Source organism: Oncorhynchus clarkii, chromosome 12 (genome assembly GCF_045791955.1).
Source record: "Oncorhynchus clarkii lewisi isolate Uvic-CL-2024 chromosome 12, UVic_Ocla_1.0, whole genome shotgun sequence".
Classification (NCBI taxonomy): domain Eukaryota; kingdom Metazoa; phylum Chordata; class Actinopteri; order Salmoniformes; family Salmonidae; genus Oncorhynchus; species Oncorhynchus clarkii.
Window position 1 is genome coordinate 99,598,727 of NC_092158.1, and position 21,396 is coordinate 99,620,122.

General features: G+C 41.3%; 1 protein-coding gene across 1 annotated transcript; it reads right to left on the minus strand.

Moving 5' to 3' along the window:
* Positions 1 to 270: 270 nt before the first annotated feature.
* On the minus strand, positions 271 to 21,335 carry LOC139421741 (lipopolysaccharide-induced tumor necrosis factor-alpha factor homolog). The gene is made up of 5 exons (XM_071172862.1): positions 21,303 to 21,335; positions 4,978 to 5,033; positions 2,935 to 3,057; positions 2,407 to 2,602; positions 271 to 1,968 (listed from the first exon to the last, which is right to left on the minus strand). The coding sequence occupies exons 2-5, from the start codon at positions 5,018 to 5,020 to the stop codon at positions 1,854 to 1,856; spliced, it is 477 nt and encodes a 158-aa protein (XP_071028963.1). The 5' UTR covers positions 5,021 to 5,033; positions 21,303 to 21,335; the 3' UTR covers positions 271 to 1,853.
* Positions 21,336 to 21,396: the final 61 nt, after the last annotated feature.

Genomic DNA, 21,396 nt, shown 5'->3' on the forward strand with positions numbered 1-21,396 from the left:
ACACAACACATTTCTATCTGAAGGTTCTGTATAAGGTTACTCAACGGGAATATAGATAGACATTTACCAGGGAATCATGTCTGTTCTACACAACACATTTCTATCTGAAGGTTCTGTATAAGGTTACTCAACGGGTTGCAGTAGTCCGGTAACCAATCAGACATCCCAGTTGGCGTATTCCCGTATGTTCTGCCTCTTCCTAGCCTGGAGAAATCCAGTCTGTTTGTGTGTTAACATTCCACTCTTTGCCATGTTTGCCAAGAACAAAGAGTGGAATGATATCTTAACAGACTAGTACCCAGGCTACCCTCTTCCCTTCTCATATTCCAACCTGGGGTTTGTGGGAAACCTGGGTAAGTTACTAGAACTGTACAACCCTGCTCCCTTTGTGAACAAGGCCCAGGTTGAGCTCTACCACGTCTTCATCTGCTAGCTTGTTTTTATTTTTATTTTACAAAAATAGGTCACAGATTCATACTATTTACAACCCTCTGGTACATTAAGTTAGGTCAGCATTTAAACTAAAGTGTGTCCCAAATCGTACCCTATTCCCTATGTAGTGGACTACTTTTGTACTAGCTCCCTCGCGAACGTAGTGCACTATATAGGGAGTAGGGTGCCATTTTGTGGATTCATCCTACGACTGTGTAAATCCTGTAGGTTTCTGTGGGGCTGCTGCTAGGGGGTCTCTCCCTTCGGCTGGATTCCATTCTGAAAACATCCCCTTCTGTGGGGCTGCTGCTAGGAGGTCTCTCCCTTCGGCTGGATTCCATTCTGAAAACATCCCCCCCTTTTCCTCTCCCTCGCTGTTCTGATAGAGTGTAGATAAGAGCCGTATTGAAACCCGAAATTTAAAAGGGCAATCTGCAATTCAAAGAACTACCAAAAAACGGTCACCCTGACCTCGCCACTGCATTGGTAAACAGCTGAGGGATGGGGCTGGATAAATATAACCACTCTCAAATTCCTACACCGAGCTGTGGGTGCATGAGGGAAAGGGAGCATGTTTTCTGTGAGAAAGGCATTTCACTGAACTGATGCACTTCTAATGGAATCCAGACCGAGAGAGTGGCCAGTGGTCAGACTGAGAGCAGAGCCACAGCTCCCCTGCTGGTAGTAAAGCATATTGGCCACAGCACCAGCTCCCCCTAGTGGTGGGCGGTGGTATGGCGGTCAGTAGCAGCTCTCCTAGTGGTGGGTGGTGGTATGGCAGTCAGCAACAGCTCCCCTAGTGGTGGGTGGGGTTATGGCGGTCAGCAATTGCTCTCCTAGTGGTGGGTGGTGGTGTGGCAGTCAGCAGCAGCTCCCCTAGTGGCGGGTGGGGTTAAGGCGGTCAGCAGCAGCTCCCCTAGTGGTGGGTGGTGGTATGGCAGTCAGCAACAGCTCCCCTAGTGGTGGGTGGGGTTATGGCGGTCAGCAATTGCTCTCCTAGTGGTGGGTGGTGGTGTGGCAGTCAGCAGCAGCTCCCCTAGTGGTGGGTGGGGTTAAGGCGGTCAGCAGCAGCTCCCCTAGTGGTGGGTGGTGGTATGGCAGTCAGCAACAGCTCTCCTAGTGGTGGGTGGTGGTATGGCAGTCAGCAGCAGCTCTCCTAGTGGTGGGTGGTGGTATGGCAGTCAGCAACAGCTCTCCTAGTGGTGGGTGGTGGTATGGCAGTCAGCAGCAGCTCTCCTAGTGGTGGGTGGTGGTATGGCAGTCAGCAGCAGCTCTCCTAGTGGTGGGTGGTGGTATGGCAGTCAGCAGCAGCTCTCCTAGTGGTGGGTGGTGGTATGGCAGTCAGCAGCAGCTCTCCTAGTGGTGGGTGGTGGTATGGCAGTCAGCAGCAGCTCTCCTAGTGGTGGGTGGTGGTATGGCGGTCAGCAACAGCGTGGCTTGTCCACGTGGATAATGCGGTTGCAACGAGGACAGGAGTGGTACGCATCCTTAAAGTGTTTCATGAAGAACGGGATCAGACAGCAGCCCACTACCAACCTGGGAGAGAGAGGGGGGATTGGAGGAGATGGGGAGAGTGGAAGTGGTGGGGGAGAGAGAGGTGGGAGATTGATGGGGAGAAGGGTGGGAGACATGGTGTTCAGTTGATTTTAGACACGTCTAATTCCCTCAAAAGTATCAAGACATTCTACAACTCCTCCTCTTCTTCACTCCCCCTTAGAGGATGAAGACCACTTTATGGGTCCCTCTGTTCCTCTCTGTTTCCCTCTATCCCCCCACCCTCCTCTTCTTCACTCACCCACAGAGGATGAAGACCACTTTATGGGTCCCTCTGTTCCCCTCTATCCGCCCACCCTCCTCTTCTTCACTCACCCACAGAGGATGAAGACCACTTTATGGGTCCCTCTGTTCCCCTCTATCCCTCCCACCCTCCCCCCTCCATCCCTCCCACCCTCCCCCCTCCCCTTCTTTACTCACCCACAGAGGATGAAGAGGATGCACATGAGCCAGGCGTAGGCTCCGACTTTATAGGTCACGTTCGTCATCACCTGTTGTTGACAGGAAGTACAGGTGGTCATGCCCTCTGAACGGCCCAGTTCTGTGTCATAACTCACAAACTTCTGAGTGGGAGTTTCACCACCTCCTCCAATACCACCTCCTCCACTGGTGTACACTGGGGGAAGAGAGAGAAGAGGACAAGTTATATTGTGTCTGGCTCCAACACTGCTGGTGTAGAGGGGAACAAGGGAGACAAAGATGGTATAAACGGTAGAGACGAGAGAGAGATACTTCTGCTGCCTTCAAAATAATCTCCCTTGGAACCTGGGAATTTACCAGTTATAAATACGCCATGATTGCGTTCAAGTTTCTTTTGAAGTCAAAACAATTTTTCGACCAAATGAGATTTCATTTTAGCTCGCTAGACGAGCTAGCTGGTGTGGATGCAGTTCTGGTGTTGTGTGCTTGCGGACAGTATAAATGAGGCTTAGGACAGGAAGTGCTTACCTGGCTTTCCCTGAGACTGAGACTGAAACACAGAGTAATTATTGGAGGGGATGGTGGAGGAAGGAGGGTTGAAGGGGGTATGGACATGATATACCTTCACCCCACTATCACCTTGTCCTTCAACTGGAAGAGAGAGGGAGACGGAGGGAGGGAGGGAGAGAGGGAGGGAGGGGGGGAGGGGGAGGAGAGAGAGGGAGGGAGGGAGGGGTGAGATGAAGGAGAGAATTGCGGGGGGGTTTGAGAGTTAGGAAAAGAGAAAGAAAGAGGTTGATTAGATAGCTCCAATATGTAAAATAGAATGAATACAATCTATAGCAAGTGACACCTGGCACTTATGATACACAGGTACAGTATAGTTACAACCTGGGACGTTAACCTATATGATACACAGGTACAGTAACAACCTGGGACATAACCTATATGATACACAGGTACAGTATAGTTACAACCTGGGACATAACCTATATGATACACAGGTACAGTAACAACCTGGGACATAACCTATATGATACACAGGTACAGTAACAACATGGGACGTAACCTATATGATACACAGGTACAGTATAGTAACAACCTGGGACATAACCTATATGATACACAGGTACAGTATAGTAACAACCTGGGACATAACCTATATGATACACAGGTACAGTATAGTTACAACCTGGGACATAACCTATATGATACACAGGTACAGTAACAACCTGGGACATAACCTATATGATACACAGGTACAGTAACAACATGGGACGTAACCTATATGATACACAGGTACAGTATAGTAACAACCTGGGACATAACCTATATGATACACAGGTACAGTATAGTAACAACCTGGGACATAACCTATATGATACACAGGTACAGTAACAACCTGGGACGTAACCTATATGATACACAGGTACAGTATAGTAACAACCTGGGACATAACCTATATGATACACAGGTACAGTATAGTTATAACCTGGGACATAACCTATATGATACACAGGTACAGTATAGTAACAACCTGGGACGTAACCTATATGATACACAGGTACAGTAACAACCTGGGACGTAACCTATATGATACACAGGTACAGTATAGTAACAACCTGGGACGTAACCTATATGATACACAGGTACAGTAACAACCTGGGACGTAACCTGTATGATACACAGGTACAGTAACAACATGGGACGTAACCTATATGATACACAGGTACAGTATAGTAACAACCTGGGACGTAACCTATATGATACACAGGTACAGTAACAACCTGGGACGTAACCTGTATGATACACAGGTACAGTAACAACCTGGGACGTAACCTATATGATACACAGGTACAGTATAGTAACAACCTGGGACGTAACCTATATGATACACAGGTACAGTAACAACCTGGGACGTAACCTATATGATACACAGGTACAGTAACAACCTGGGACGTAACCTATATGATACACAGGTACAGTAACAACCTGGGACGTAACCCATATGATACACAGGTACAGTAACAACCTGGGACGTAACCTGTATGATACACAGGTACAGTATAGTAACAACCTGGGACATAACCTATATGATACACAGGTACAGTAACAACCTGGGACATAACCTATATGATACACAGGTACAGTAACAACCTGGGACATAACCTATATGATACACAGGTACAGTATAGTAACAACCTGGGACGTAACCTATATGATACACAGCTACAGTATAGTAACAACCTGGGACGTAACCTGTATGATACACAGGTACAGTAACAACCTGGGACGTAACCTATATGATACACAGGTACAGTATAGTAACAACCTGGGACGTAACCTATATGATACACAGGTACAGTAACAACCTGGGACGTAACCTATATGATACACAGGTACAGTATAGTAACAACCTGGGACGTAACCTATATGATACACAGGTACAGTAACAACCTGGGACGTAACCCATATGATACACAGGTACAGTATAGCTACAGCCTTGTATGTAATAGTACAATACAACTTTATTGTCCGCATGTCACAGCGAACAACAGAATGTTGACGTACCTGGTATGTTGTAGGGTGGAGGTTCTTTTCCATTTACGCTCATTGTCCTGGGCTTTCTGTGAGAGGGGTCAGAGGTTAGGTGTGTCTACCATTTATTTTTTATTTTACAAATTCTTATTTTCAATGACGGCCTAGGAACAGAGGGTTAACTACCTTTTCAGGGGCATAACGACAGTTTTGTACCTTGTCAGCTCGTGGATTTGAACTTGCAACCATTTATGGTTACTAGTCCAACGCTCTAACCACTAGCCTACCCTGCCGCACCAGGTGTGTCTACCATAAGCACTGTAACATCAGCATCGTCCTCTGGAGCGAACCAGGCTCATCAGGACTGAATCAACCAATCATCATCTCCGAAACAAGACTTGAATCAGGTGTGTTTTTACAGCCAGGTCTAGAGTGAGAGGCTTCATAAGGGCTACAAAAAAAACCCCGATTATTTCACAAATCATCTATAAGCGCTTGCGACCTCTATAAATGGTGTATAAAGGGTGACATATGAACCATTTACAGGTTGAATTGCCCAATGTGACATAAAGCGATATGTTTACACACCATTTATAGAGGATAACATACACGTATAGGCGATTAGAGAAGCATTTATGTAGCGCTTATGAAGCCTCTATGTAGGCTACCGAAAAGCCGTGACACAGTTGTAATTGGTTTAAAGTGGGACTGAAGTGAGGCCTTGGATATGAAGTCAGCCCCTGTAAAATGTGTGCCACTGCCTTCGTTAATACTATGCAAGTCCAACCCAGGCTGACGTAATGCAAGTCTAACCCAGGCTGACATAATGCAAGTCCAACCCAGACTGACATAATGCCAGTCCAACCCAGGCTGATACAATGCAAGTCTAATCCAGGCTGATACAATGCATGTCCAACCCAGGCTGACATAATGCCAGTCCAACCCAGGCTGATATAATGCAGGTCTAACCCAGGCTGACATAATGCAAGTCCAACCCAGGCTGACATAATGCAAGTCCAACCCAGGCTGACACAATGCAAGTCTAACCCAGGCTGATACAATGCAAGTCTAAACCAGGCTGATATAATGCAAGTCCAGCCCAGGCTGATACAATGCAAGTCTAACCCAGGCTGACATAATGCAAGTCCAACCCAGGCTGATATAATGCAAGTCCAGCCCAGGCTGACATAATGCAAGTCTAACCCAGGCTGACATAATGCAAGTCCAACCCAGGCTGATACAATGCAAGTCCAGCCCAGGCTGACACAATGCAAGTCCAACCCAGGCTGACACAATGCCAGTCCAGCCCAGGCTGATACAATGCAAGTCCAACCCAGGCTGACACAATGCAAGTCCAGCCCAGGCTGATATAATGCAAGTCTAACCCAGGCTGACATAATGCAAGTCCAGCCCAGGCTGATACAATGCAAGTCCAGCCCAGGCTGATATAATGCAAGTCCAGCCCAGGCTGATACAATGCAAGTCTAACCCAGGCTGACATAATGCAAGTCCAGCCCAGGCTGATACAATGCAAGTCCAACCCAGGCTGACACAATGCAAGTCCAGCCCAGGCTGATACAATGCAAGTCCAACCCAGGCTGACACAATGCAAGTCCAGCCCAGGCTGATATAATGCAAGTCCAACCCAGGCTGATACAATGCAAGTCCAGCCCAGACTGATACAATGCAAGTCCAGCCCAGGCTGACATAATGCAAGTCTAACCCAGGCTGACATAATGCAAGTCCAGCCCAGGCTGATACAATGCAAGTCCAACCCAGGCTGACATAATGCAAGTCCAGCCCAGGCTGATACAATGCAAGTCCAACCCAGGCTGACACAATGCAAGTCCAGCCCAGGCTGACATAATGCAAGTCTAACCCAGGCTGACATAATGCAAGTCCAGCCCAGGCTGATACAATGCAAGTCCAACCCAGGCTGACATAATGCAAGTCCAGCCCAGGCTGATACAATGCAAGTCCAGCCCAGGCTGATATAATGCAAGTCCAGCCCAGGCTGATACAATGCCAGTCCAACCCAGGCTGACATAATGCCAGTCCAACCCAGGCTGACATAATGCCAGTCCAACCCAGGCTGACATAATGCCAGTCCAACCCAGGCTGACATAATGCAAGTCCAACCCAGGCTGACATAATGCAAGTCCAACCCAGGCTGACGTAATGCTCTATTCAGCCACTAGGTGGTGTTACAACTCAAGGTACGGAGAACACACACACACACACACACACACACACACACACACACAGACACACACACACACACACAGACACACACACACACACACACACACACAGTCACACAGTCACACATTCACTCCACAGCTGAAACCTGTCACTCAGCATACTCCACAGACTAGTAGTTATGGTAAGAATGAGCTGAACAAACCTCACTGTCCTGTAGTTATTTAGGGAGTGTCGTCTTGTGTCTTTTAAAGGTTTATAGGCGGGGCTTCACTAGTCTCAGTATCAGTCTGTTTAGCTAACATTCCTCTCCTTGTACTCCACGTCAGATGTTCAGCATAAAGGGGAATGACGGCTAAACAGACTGGTACCCAAACTATAATTTAGAGAGCTATATTTTTTTTGGGGGGGGGGGTTTCCATTAGCTGTTACTATGGCAACATCTACTCTACTTCCTGAATTCCACAAAGAAGAAACATTTACAAAACGACCACGGGAATATGGGGCCAAATACAAAACCTTGGACTATTTTAATTACAGGTAATTTGTTCAAATACTTTTGGTCCCGTAAAATGAGGTGGGGGGGAGACTATGTACAAAACGTGCTGTCATTTCTAAACGGTTCACCTGATACAGATGAAAATATACCCTCAAATTAAAGTCTGCACTCTGACCTTTAACCTCATAGACATTGTATCATTTCAAAGTGCTGGAGTAACAGAGCCAAAAACAACAACAAATATGTCATATGTCCCAATACATTTGTAGCTCACTGCATCTGACCCCAATCCACAAACGGCAGAACATTTATACAGTGAGATGATCTCATTCTACAGCGACCAAATCTCATCTCACTACTGGATCAGTGTTGTGTTGCTGCTGAATCTAGAATCCTGAAACCAGGACTTCTGCAAAGCAGGGAATTCTGAGACTAAATGTTCCGAATGTTGTAAAGCCCCTAAGGATTCCATTTGGAAGCCAGAACACTGACTATCTATCCTATACCTGTCAAACCTGACCTGAGATGGAACTATCTATCCTGTACCTGACTATCTATCCTATACCTGACTATCTATCCTGTACCTGACTATCTATCCTGTACCTGTTAAACCTGACCTGAGATGGAACTATCTATCCTATACCTGTCTATCTATCCTATACCTGACTATCTATCCTATACCTGACTATCTATCCTATACCTGTCTATCTATCCTATACCTGACTATCTATCCTATACCTGTCAAACCTGACCTGAGATGGAACTATCTATCTTATACCTGACTATCTATCCTATACCTGACTATCTATCCTATACCTGACTATCTATCCTATACCTGACTATCTATCCTATACCTGTCTATCTATCCTATACCTGACTATCTATCCTATACCTGACTATCTATCCTATACCTGACTATCTATCCTATACCTGACTATCTATCCTATACCTGACTATCTATCCTATACCTGACTATCTATCCTGTACCTGTCTATCTATCCTATACCTGTCTATCTATCCTATACCTGACTATCTATCCTATACCTGACTATCTATCCTGTACCTGTCTATCTATCCTATACCTGTCTATCTATCCTATACCTGACTATCTATCCTGTACCTGTCTATCTATCCTATACCTGACTATCTATCCTATACCTGTCTATCTATCCTATACCTGACTATCTATCCTATACCTGTCTATCTATCCTATACCTGACTATCTATCCTATACCTGACTATCTATCCTATACCTGTTAAACCTGACCTGAGATGGAACTATCTATCCTATACCTGTCTATCTATCCTATACCTGTCTATCTATCCTGTACCTGACTATCTATCCTATACCTGACTATCTATCCTATACCTGACTATCTATCCTATACCTGACTATCTATCCTATACCTGACTATCTATCCTATACCTGTTAAACCTGACCTGAGAGGGAACTATCTATCTGACCCAAATCTAACTCTACCCCAGACTCAGACATACGGACCAGCTCCTTTTCTAGAGCTGAGTTACGCCTTCACTATTGTAACCTGCCTGGGGCCTTTCATAGACCTACACACACACACACACACGCACGCACGCACGCACGCACGCACGCACGCACGCACGCACGCACGCACACACACACACACACACACACACACACACACACACACACACACACACACACACACACACACACACACACACACACACACACACACACACACACACACACACTGCCCACCCATCCATCAGACAGAGCTTTGACTGTCAGCCACTCAGTCCTCTGCTGTCAGTGGGATTATACACTATGCAACATGAAGGATGCCCATCTTAACTAGGGTGGGGAACAAAGGCCTACAGACACACACACATACACGTGTAAACACACACAGACACATATAGAATAGACACACACACAGACACATATAGAATAGACACACACACAGACACATATAGAATAGACACACACACAGACACATATAGAATAGACACACACACAGACACATATGGAATAGACACACACACATACACATATGGAATAGACACACACACAGACACATATAGAATAGACACACACACAGACACATATAGAATAGACACACACACAGACACATATGGAATAGACACACACACATACACATATGGAATAGACACACACACAGACACATATAGAATAGACACACACACAGACACATATAGAATAGACACACACACAGACACATATAGAATAGACACACACATACACATATGGAATAGACACACACATGCACATATGGAATAGACACACACACAGACATGTAAACACACACGTTGGTGGAAGCAGTCAGACACCCGTACAACAGAAGAGGAGGAATGCAGATCTGCAGGATGCTTCCCTGTCTGTCTCCTCTGGTGCCCTACAGGATGCTTCCCTGTCTGTCTCCTCTGGTCCCCTACAGGATGCTTCTCTTCCCTGTCTGTCTCCTCTGGTGCCCTGCAGGATGCTTCTCTTCCCTATCTGTCTCCTCTGGTGCCCTACAGGATGCTTCCCTGTCTGTCTCCTCTGGTGCCCTGCAGGATGCTTCCCCGTATTTGAAGGGATGGCTTAAGATAAATATCCTGAATACCCTTATTGAATGAAAACTTGGTTGGCCAGCAAGTAGGAGCATTTTCAGTGGTTGAATGAAATGTATTCAGAGAGTATTACACAACTGACAAAGTCTGAATGCAAAATAATGAGAAGTGCGTAGGAAAGATGTTCTTAGGAAAGGTATGAATTCCTAAGTCGGGATCTAAATGAGGAAATACAAGGTAAACATAAACATAAACATAAACATAAACATCTCTACAGCCTTTCCTCAGCGGAGACTTGCTTCCATTCAGCCACAAGAGCATTAATGATGTTCTGCCACTGATGTTGGGCAATTAGGTTTGTTTCGCAGTAGGCGTTCCAATTCATCCCAATGGTGTTCGATGGGGTTGAGGTCAGGGCTCTGTGCAGGTCAGTTAAGTTCTTCCACACCGATCTCAAACAAATCATTTCTGTATGGACCTCGCTTTGTGCACAGGGGCGAAACAGGAAAGGGCCTTCCCCAAACTGTTGCCACAAAGTTGGAAGCAAAGAATCGTCTAGAATGTCACTGTATGCTGTAGTGTTAAGATTTCCCTTCACTGGAACTAAGGGGCCTGAACCATGAAAAACAGCCCCAGACCATTATTCCTCCTCCACCAAACATTACAGTTGGCGCTATGCATTGGGGCAGGTAGCGTTCTCCTGGCATCCGCCAAACGCAGATTCGTCCATCACTTTAGAGAACGCGTTTCCACTGCTCCAGTCTAATGGGGGCGAGCTTTACACCACTCCACCTGATGCTTAGCATTGTGCATGGTGATCTTATGCTTGTGTGCGGCTGCTCGGCCATGGAAACCCATTTAATGAAACTCCCGACGAACAGTTCTTGTGCTGATGTTGCTTCCAGAGGCAGTTTGGAACTCAGTAGAGAGTGTTTTGCTATCAAGGACAGGCCATTTTTACACTCTACGCGCTTCAGGACTCGGCGGTTCCATTCGGTGAGCTTATGTGGCCTACCACTTCATGGCTGAGCCGTTGTTGCTCCTAGACTTTTCCACTTCACAATAACAGCACTTCCAGTTAACCGAGGCAGCTCTAGCATGGGCAGAAATTTGACGAACTGACATTGAATGTCACTGAGGTCTTCAGTAAGGTCATCCTACTGCTAAAGTTTGTCTAAGCAGATTGCATGGCTGTGTGCTCGATTTTATACACCTGTCAGCAACGGGTGCGGCTGAAATAGCCGAATCCACACATTTTTTTCCACTTTCGGCCAAGTCGTGTGTACATGCACATTCTTCTCCGTTTCAGCACCAGTTGGTAGATTTAAAAAACAAAACTCTTATCTTGTTGATTATTTAGGGTTTAGGAAAGTATTTCTGAATCGTGAAAACAGGGTTGGAGAACCAGTTTCTGGTTTGATTCATTCAGTTCTTCAAGCCACATGGTCATGTTGGAAGATTAGTGTACATAGAACTATAGTATGGAGAATAGTGTACAGTAGTAGGGCTGCACCCTCGTCTGTTGCCTGCGCTAACCGTGGAACTGTGTGATGACACCAACACAATCTCACACTCAGTTCGTGCACAAATATGTACAAAAAAAAAGTATTTCAGCAGATTTTGTGCGTTTTTTTGTGTTTCTTAATTCGTGTGAAAAGACAGGAAAAGAACTGTGTGTGATGTCATAGTAGGAAAATACACAACTGTTCTTTGTGACATCATAAGAGAATACATTTTATGGGGGGCAAATTTCGGGAACAATCTTTTGGAAGTTATTAGACCAATGCATGATGGGTAATGGTGTTCTACACGGCCCTTTTTCCGTGTAGGCAACAGTAGTCCTACACGCTTTTCTTCAGAACGTATTTGATTGGGGAATGTGGATAAATGTTTATGATGGGAAATATGATACACATCACAATACACACACTTACACACATATACATATACACACACACTTACACACATATACACACACTCACACTTACACACATATACACACACACACTTACACACATATACATATACACACACACTTACACACATATACACACACTCACACTTACACACATATACACACACACACTTACACACATATACACACACACACTTACACACATATACACACACACACTTACACACATATACACACCATAATACACACACACACTTACACACATATACACACACACACTTACACACATATACACACACTCACACTTACACACATATACACACACACACTTACACACATATACACACACCATAATACACACACACACTTACACACATATACACACACACACTTACACACATATACGCACACACACTTACACACACTTACACACATATACACACACACACTTACACACATATACACACCATAATACACACACATATACACACACACTTTGTTTGTACTCAGGTTATAGCCAAATCTTGACTTTTGTATTCATTATTTTGTATTATATATTTGTATCTAATGTATTCATTCCCTTTAACTGGTTAATGTGTGTAGTTTGAATGTTACAGTAGTGATGACATGATTAAATGTGTGTAGTTTGAATGTTACAGTAATGATGACATGGTTAATGTGTGTAGTTTGAATGTTACAGTAGTGATTAACATGGTTAATGTGTGTAGTTTGAATGTTACAGTAATGATTAACATGGTTAATGTGTGTAGTTTGAATGTTACAGTAATGATTAACATGGTTAATGTGTGTAGTTTGAATGTTACAGTAGTGATTAACATGGTTAAATGTGTGTAGTTTGAATGTTACAGTAATGATTAACATGGTAAATGTGTGTAGTTTGAATGTTACAGTAGTGATTAACATGGTTAATGTGTGTAGTTTGAATGTTACAGTAATGATTAACATGGTTAATGTGTGTAGTTTGAATGTTACAGTAATGATTAACATGGTAAATGTGTGTAGTTTGAATGTTACAGTAGTGATTAACATGGTTAATGTGTGTAGTTTGAATGTTACAGTAATGATGACATGGTTAATGTGTGTAGTTTGAATGTTACAGTAGTGATTAACATGGTTAAATGTGTGTAGTTTGAATGTTACAGTAGTGATTAACATGGTTAAATGTGTGTAGTTTGAATGTTACAGTAGTGATTAACATGGTTAATGTGTGTAGTTTGAATGTTACAGTAGTGATTAACATGGTTAATGTGTGTAGTTTGAATGTTACAGTAGTGATGACATGATTAATGTGTGTAGTTTGAATGTTACAGTAATGATTAACATGGTTAATGTGTGTAGTTTGAATGTTACAGTAGTGATTAACATGGTTAATGTGTGTAGTTTGAATGTTACAGTAGTGATTAACATGGTTAATGTGTGTAGTTTGAATGTTACAGTAGTGATTAACATGGTTAAATGTGTGTAGTTTGAATGTTACCGTAATGATGACATGGTTAATGTGTGTAGTTTGAATGTTACAGTAATGATGACATGGTTAATGTGTGTAGTTTGAATGTTACAGTAATGATGACATGGTTAATGTGTGTAGTTTGAATGTTACAGTAGTGATTAACATGGTTAATGTGTGTAGTTTGAATGTTACAGTAATGATTAACATGGTTAATGTGTGTAGTTTGAATGTTACAGTAATGATTAACATGGTTAATGTGTGTAGTTTGAATGTTACAGTAATGATGACATGGTTAATGTGTGTAGTTTGAATGTTACAGTAATGATTAACATGGTTAATGTGTGTAGTTTGAATGTTACAGTAATGATGACATGGTTAATGTGTGTAGTTTGAATGTTACAGTAATGATTAACATGGTTAATGTGTGTAGTTTGAATGTTGCAGTAATGATTAACATGGTTATAGAGTTGTAAATATCTGCTTAATTTAGCTGTTGGTATATTTGGTATTTTATACATATTCTATATTTCCACTGAAGAAAGAAATAATTAATCAACACATATGTACTTCAGTAATAAAAGTACCATGGTTTTATTTTTAACCTTAACTAGGCAAGTCAGTTAAGAACAAATTCTTATTTACAATGACGGCCTACACCCCCGGGCCAAACTCAGATCACATTGGGACAATTGTGCGCCACCCTATGGCACTCCTAATCACGGCCGGATGTGATGCAGCCTGGATTTGAACCAGTGACGCCCCCCGCACTGAGATGCAGTGTCTTAGACCGCTGCGCCACTCGGGAGCCCTGGTTTTTATAACACTTTAAACGGGTAGTTTGTCAATGTGTAGAATGTGTTTGTTCCTGAGGTCCACACTGGTAAGTGAACATATGTAAATGAGTAGAATATGTTTGTTCCGGGGTCCACACTGGTAAGTGAACATATGTAAATGAGTAGAATATGTTTGTTCCATAAGTGAACATATGTAAATGAGTAGAATGTGTTTGTTCCATAAGTGAACATATGTAAATGAGTAGAATGTGTTTGTTCCATAAGTGAACATATGTAAATGAGTAGAATATGTTTGTTCCATAAGGGAACATATGTAAATGAGTAGAATGTGTTTGTTCCATAAGTGAACATATGTAAATGAGTAGAATGTGTTTGTTCCATAAGGGAACATATGTAAATGAGTAGAATGTGTTTGTTCCATAAGGGAACATATGTAAATGAGTAGAATGTGTTTGTTCCATAAGTGAACATATGTAAATGAGTAGAATGTGTTTGTTCCATAAGTGAACATATGTAAATGAGTAGAATGTGTTTGTTCCATAAGTGAACATATGTAAATGAGTAGAATATGTTTGTTCCATAAGGGAACATATGTAAATGAGTAGAATGTGTTTGTTCCATAAGGGAACATATGTAAATGAGTAGAATGTGTTTGTTCCATAAGTGAACATATGTAAATGAGTAGAATGTGTTTGTTCCATAAGTGAACATATGTAAATGAGTAGAATGTGTTTGTTCCATAAGTGAACATATGTAAATGAGTAGAAAGTGTTTGTTCCATAAGTGAACATATGTAAATGAGTAGAATGTGTTTGTTCCATAAGTGAACATATGTAAATGTGTAGAATGTGTTTGTTCCATAAGTGAACATATGTAAATGTGTAGAATATGTTTGTTCCATAAGGGAACATATGTAAATGAGTAGAATGTGTTTGTTCCATAAGGGAACATATGTAAATGAGTAGAATGTGTTTGTTCCATAAGTGAACATATGTAAATGAGTAGAATGTGTTTGTTCCATAAGTGAACATATGTAAATGAGTAGAATGTGTTTGTTCCATAAGTGAACATATGTAAATGAGTAGAATGTGTTTGTTCCATAAGTGAACATATGTAAATGAGTAGAATGTGTTTGTTCCATAAGTGAACATATGTAAATGTGTAGAATGTGTTTGTTCCATAAGTGAACATATGTAAATGAGTAGAATGTGTTTGTTCCGGGGTCCACACTGGTAAGTGAACATATGTAAATGTGTAGAATGTGTTTGTTCCATAAGGGAACATATGTAAATGAGTAGAATGTGTTTGTTCCATAAGGGAACATATGTAAATGAGTAGAATGTGTTTGTTCCATAAGGGAACATATGTAAATGAGTAGAATGTGTTTGTTCCGGGGTCCACACTGGTAAGTGAACATATGTAAATGTGTAGAATGTGTTTGTTCCATAAGGGAACATATGTAAATGAGTAGAATGTGTTTGTTCCATAAGGGAACATATGTAAATGAGTAGAATGTGTTTGTTCCATAAGTGAACATATGTAAATGTGTAGAATGTGTTTGTTCCATAAGAGAACATATGTAAATGAGACAGTCACAGTGGATGTTGTTCTGAATAACTGGTCGGGGTTTAGCATTTCCCATTCAGCTTCAGGCTACTTTACACGTAAAGACATGTTCACACCTGTAGTGACGACTTCTATCTGTCACGCCCGTTGTTGTCATCCACTGTTCACATCAACGTAATTACACCCAACACAATGTTGAAAAACAGAACGCTTGCCACCACTCGATCACATAGACCGTGAGCTGGACTCTGATCCCAACTCTGCCACCAGTGTAGCGGAAGACGGCGAAAGCTGCAACAGGGACTCTAACCAGGGCTCATACGTGGCAAAGTGAGCTCTAACGGCCGTTGCCAGGAAAGTCTTGTCGGCCTCTGGGCAGAGGCAGTAGTCCAACAATGCTGGCATATGCCTTGTTTACAACAGCCTAATTATATAACATGACTGACAGGGCTGCAGTAATCATCATGAAATGGCCTTGGGAAGTGCCATAAGTATAAGACAACAGAAATCATTACATTAACCTGTTTAACTGCATTGATATGGCTTAATTGATCCTAGTCCAGACTTGTTATTGATATGGTTTAATTGATCCTAGTCCAGACTTGTTATTGATATGGCTTAATTGATCCTAGTCCAGACTTGTTATTGATATGGCTTAATTGATCCTAGTCCAGACTTGTTATTGATATGGTTTAATTGATCCTAGTCCAGACTTGTTATTGATATGGTTTAATTGATCATAGTCCAGACTTGTTATTGATATGGCTTAATTGATAGTCCAGACTTGTTATTGATATGGCTTAATTGATCCTAGTCCAGACTTGTTATTGATATGGCTTAATTGATCCTAGTCCAGACTTGTTATTGATATGGCTTAATTGATCCTAGTCCAGACTTGTTATAGGTTATGGTTTAATTGATCCTAGTCCAGACTTGTTATTGATATGGCTTAATTGATCATAGTCCAGACTTGTTATTGATATGGCTTAATTGATAGTCCAGACTTGTTATTGATATGGCTTAATTGATCCTAGTCCAGACTTGTTATAGATATGGTTTAATTGATCCTAGTCCAGACTTGTTATTGATATGGCTTAATTGATCCTAGTCCAGACTTGTTATTGATATGGCTTAAATGATAGTCCAGACCTGTTATTGATATGGCTTAATTGATAGTCCAGACTTGTTATTGATATGGCTTAATTGATCCTAGTCCAGACTTGTTATAGATATGGTTTAATTGATCCTAGTCCAGACTTGTTATTGATATGGCTTAATTGATCCTAGTCCAGACTTGTTATTGATATGGCTTAAATGATAGTCCAGACCTGTTATTGATATGGCTTAATTGATAGTCCAGACTTGTTATTGATATGGCTTAATTGATCCTAGTCCAGACTTGTTATAGAGATGGTTTAATTGATCCTAGTCCAGACTTGTTATAGATATGGTTTAATTGATCCTAGTCCAGACTTGTTATAGATATGGTTTAATTGATCCTAGTCCAGACTTGTTATAGATATGGTTTAATTGATCCTAGTCCAGACTTGTTATAGATATGGTTTAATTGATCCTAGTCCAGACTTGTTATAGATATGGTTTAATTGATCCTAGTCCAGACTTGTTATAGATATGGTTTAATTGATCCTAGTCCAGACTTGTTATAGATATGTCTTAATTGATCCTAGTCCAGACTTGTTATTGATATGGTTTAATTGATCCTAGTCCAGACTTGTTATTGATATGGCTTAATTGATCCTAGTCCAGACTTGTTATAGATATGGTTTAATTGATCCTAGTCCAGACTTGTTATAGATATGGTTTAATTGATCCTAGTCCAGACTTGTTATAGATATGGTTTAATTGATCCTAGTCCAGACTTGTTATAGATATGTCTTAATTGATCCTAGTCCAGACTTGTTATAGATATGGTTTAATTGATCCTAGTCCAGACTTGTTATTGATATGGTTTAATTGATCCTAGTCCAGACTTGTTATAGAAATGTCTTAATTGATCCTAGTCCAGACTTGTTATAGATATGGTTTAATTGATCCTAGTCCAGACTTGTTATAGATATGGTTTAATTGATCCTAGTCCAGACTTGTTATAGATATGGTTTAATTGATCCTAGTCCAGACTTGTTATAGATATGGTTTAATTGATCCTAGTCCAGACTTGTTATAGATATGGTTTAATTGATCCTAGTCCAGACTTGTTATAGATATGGTTTAATTGATCCTAGTCCAGACTTGTTATAGATATGGCTTAATTGATCCTAGTCCAGACTTGTTATAGATATGGCTTAATTGATCCTAGTCCAGACTTGTTATTGATATGGCTTAATTGATCCTAGTCCAGATTTGTTATTGATATGGCTTAATTGATCCTAGTCCAGACTTGTTATTGATATGGCTTAATTGATCCTAGTCCAGACTTGTTATTGATATGGCTTAATTGATCCTAGTCCAGACTTGTTATTGATATGGCTTAATTGATCCTAGTCCAGACTTGTTATAGATATGGCTTAATTGATCCTAGTCCAGACTTGTTATAGATATGGTTTAATTGATCCTAGTCCAGACTTGTTATAGTTGCACCAAACAGATTATTTCGACAGGTCTTCTGTTTTAACTATGTCTAGTTAAATAAAAGGTGAAATCAAATAAAATTCCTCACATTTATTGATGAATTTATTTCCCATCACGAACGTGTATCCCCATTTCCCAATCAAATACCTTCATCGATACCACACAAAACCCCCCAGACAAAAACAGTTTTTTACTCCAATCTGGCAACCCACATAAAATCCGATACAGCACCAGTATCCCAAAGTGTTAAGTGAAAACAAGCATAGAAAACAGTATCGGCATTAATAATAATAATAATAATAATAACAACAACAACAACAACAACAACAATAATAATAAAACAGCGTAAGGATAATATTATATTATAATTATTTAGGTCACGACCTGGTTGATTAACAATATTGGGTCGTTAAGACGTTTGTTTTTTATATAAATAAATGTGGGACACTAAAAAAAGGCTGTGTAGAACTCCATTACCCAAACTCCATTGCTCCTATAACTTTTAAAAGACTACTCTGAAAATGTGTGTATTTTATACAAATTAAGCCACACAAAAAACTTACAAAAACGCACCAAAATCTGCTGAAAAACGTTTTGTACATATTACAAATATATTATAGATATTTATATATATATATATTTTCAGGAATAGAGTGTGAGGTTGTGTTGACACAACAAGTCAGGAACAAAATGTTACCACTTGATCTGTGCTTCGCTCCAAATTAACCGATTTAATTGGCCTCAATATCCGTTTAAAAAAATATATATATATATTATCAGCTGTTACTAATGATCCTCAACAACAACGACATGGCAGTGAGTGTGTTTACAGAGGAAGCAAATGAAGACTAAATGAAACACTGTTATTAAATGGAATGGTGATGTAGACTATACCAACCAAAGGGAACTCACAGTATATTGGATTATTAGACCTACTGACAGTCCATACCGGTAGAATGAAGACACTGTTACTAAATGGAATGGTGATGTAGACTATACCAACCGAAGGGAACTCACAGTATATTGGATTATTAGACCTACTGACAGTCCATACCGGTAGAATGAAGACACTGTTACTAAATGGAATGGTGATGTAGACTATACCAACCGAAGGGAACTCACAGTATATTGGATTATTAGACCTACTGACAGTCCATACCGGTAGAATGAAGACACTGTTACTAAATGGAATGGTGATGTAGACTATACCAACCTACTGACAGTCCATACTGGTAGTGGTTAGTATTTAACATGATAGAAGCAGGAAACAGAGAATGTCAGGGTAGTCTATAATTAAACAATAAGGCCCGAGGAGGTGTGGTATATTGCCAACATATCACGGCTAAAGGGCTGTTCTTAAGCACGACACAACGCGGAGTACCTGGACACAGCCCTTAGCCGTGGTATATTGGCCATATATCACAAACCCCTGAGGTTCCTTATTTCTATTATAAACTGGTTACCAACGTAATTAGAGCAGTAAAAATAAATGTTTAGTCATACCCGTGGTATACGGCCTGATATACCATGGCTTTCAGCCAATCAGAATTCAGGGCTCAAACCACCCAGTTTATAATGAACCCTTATAGATCCACTGAACACTCCGATTGGCATTTTCTGTTCCTCATTAGAAAAACTCTATATTTTTCCTGACCGATTCTGCGTTTGGTTAGTGATGTTTGTCCCTCATGAGACACCGTAGCCTATTTGTCAAGGATTTTTTTTTTAGTTGCGCAATTTTACATCTAACTAAGGTGTTTGCTATGTGTTGTCTGATGTACACAGTCGGAGCTGCTGAACAGGTCTGTCACACTGTCTGTGCTATTGGATAGAGAGCGATCACGGCAGCTGTTCAGCCCATGTTAATGGGCAAAAGGACATCAGCAAATCAAAACCCAGCCTTCATTTACCCATTGTGATGCGTGAATGTTCCAAACTCCATTTTAGACGAGACTGACTTCAAAACGACCAAAATGATCCTATTTCCACTTTGGAGTCAATTGTGACACTAGAATAAGTGTTTCTGACTCATATGGACACCCCATAGGCCGTTTTCAAAGGGATTTGTTGCCTTGTAAAGGCAGTCGCTCTGTAACTCTCAGACCAGACACCTACTCCATATGACAGGGAGACAACTCCCAAGCACCTAACCCCCCCCCTAATGACATCACACACCTCATCTCTATCTTGCTCAGTCTCACAGGTGGATAGTGAATGATGAGTATTTCAACAGTTTGGTTTAGTTTCTGTAGCCCGTCTTCAGATCTGTTTCAGTGTAATCTATGAAAACTACCCACTGGGCACAGACGTCAGTTCAATGTCTAGTTGGGATTTACATTCGGTCGAGTTGTCAACTCATGTGAATTCAGTGTGAAATCAACAACACATGTCTCCATGCCATTGGATTTAGGTTCGAAGTTGGGTGTAAAAAAATATTTATAAAATAATAATAATTCCATTATGTTGATGACTTTATGCAAATCCGTCCGGTCTTCCACGTTGATTCAACGTCATCACATTTTTTGGGGGGGGTTGAAATAACGTGGAAACAACATTGATTCAACCAGTTTTTGCCCAGTGGGTTCTAAGTTATCAAACGGCCTGAGAACCTCACACCTGAAGTCACCTGAAAGCCACAGGTCAACCCTGACGACCATAACAATGAATGTAATTCAGTATAGATTCTTACCTTTTATTTATTTATTATATTGAACCTTTGTTTTACCTGTCTAACAACAGTAATAATGAATGTAATTCAGTAGAGAGTCTTACCTGTCTAGCTGTGTAGATAAATATGTGTTGTAGTTGTTGATAGTACGGAGAACTCTCTCTCTGCTTCCCTCTCTCCCTTATCCACTCCCAGGCC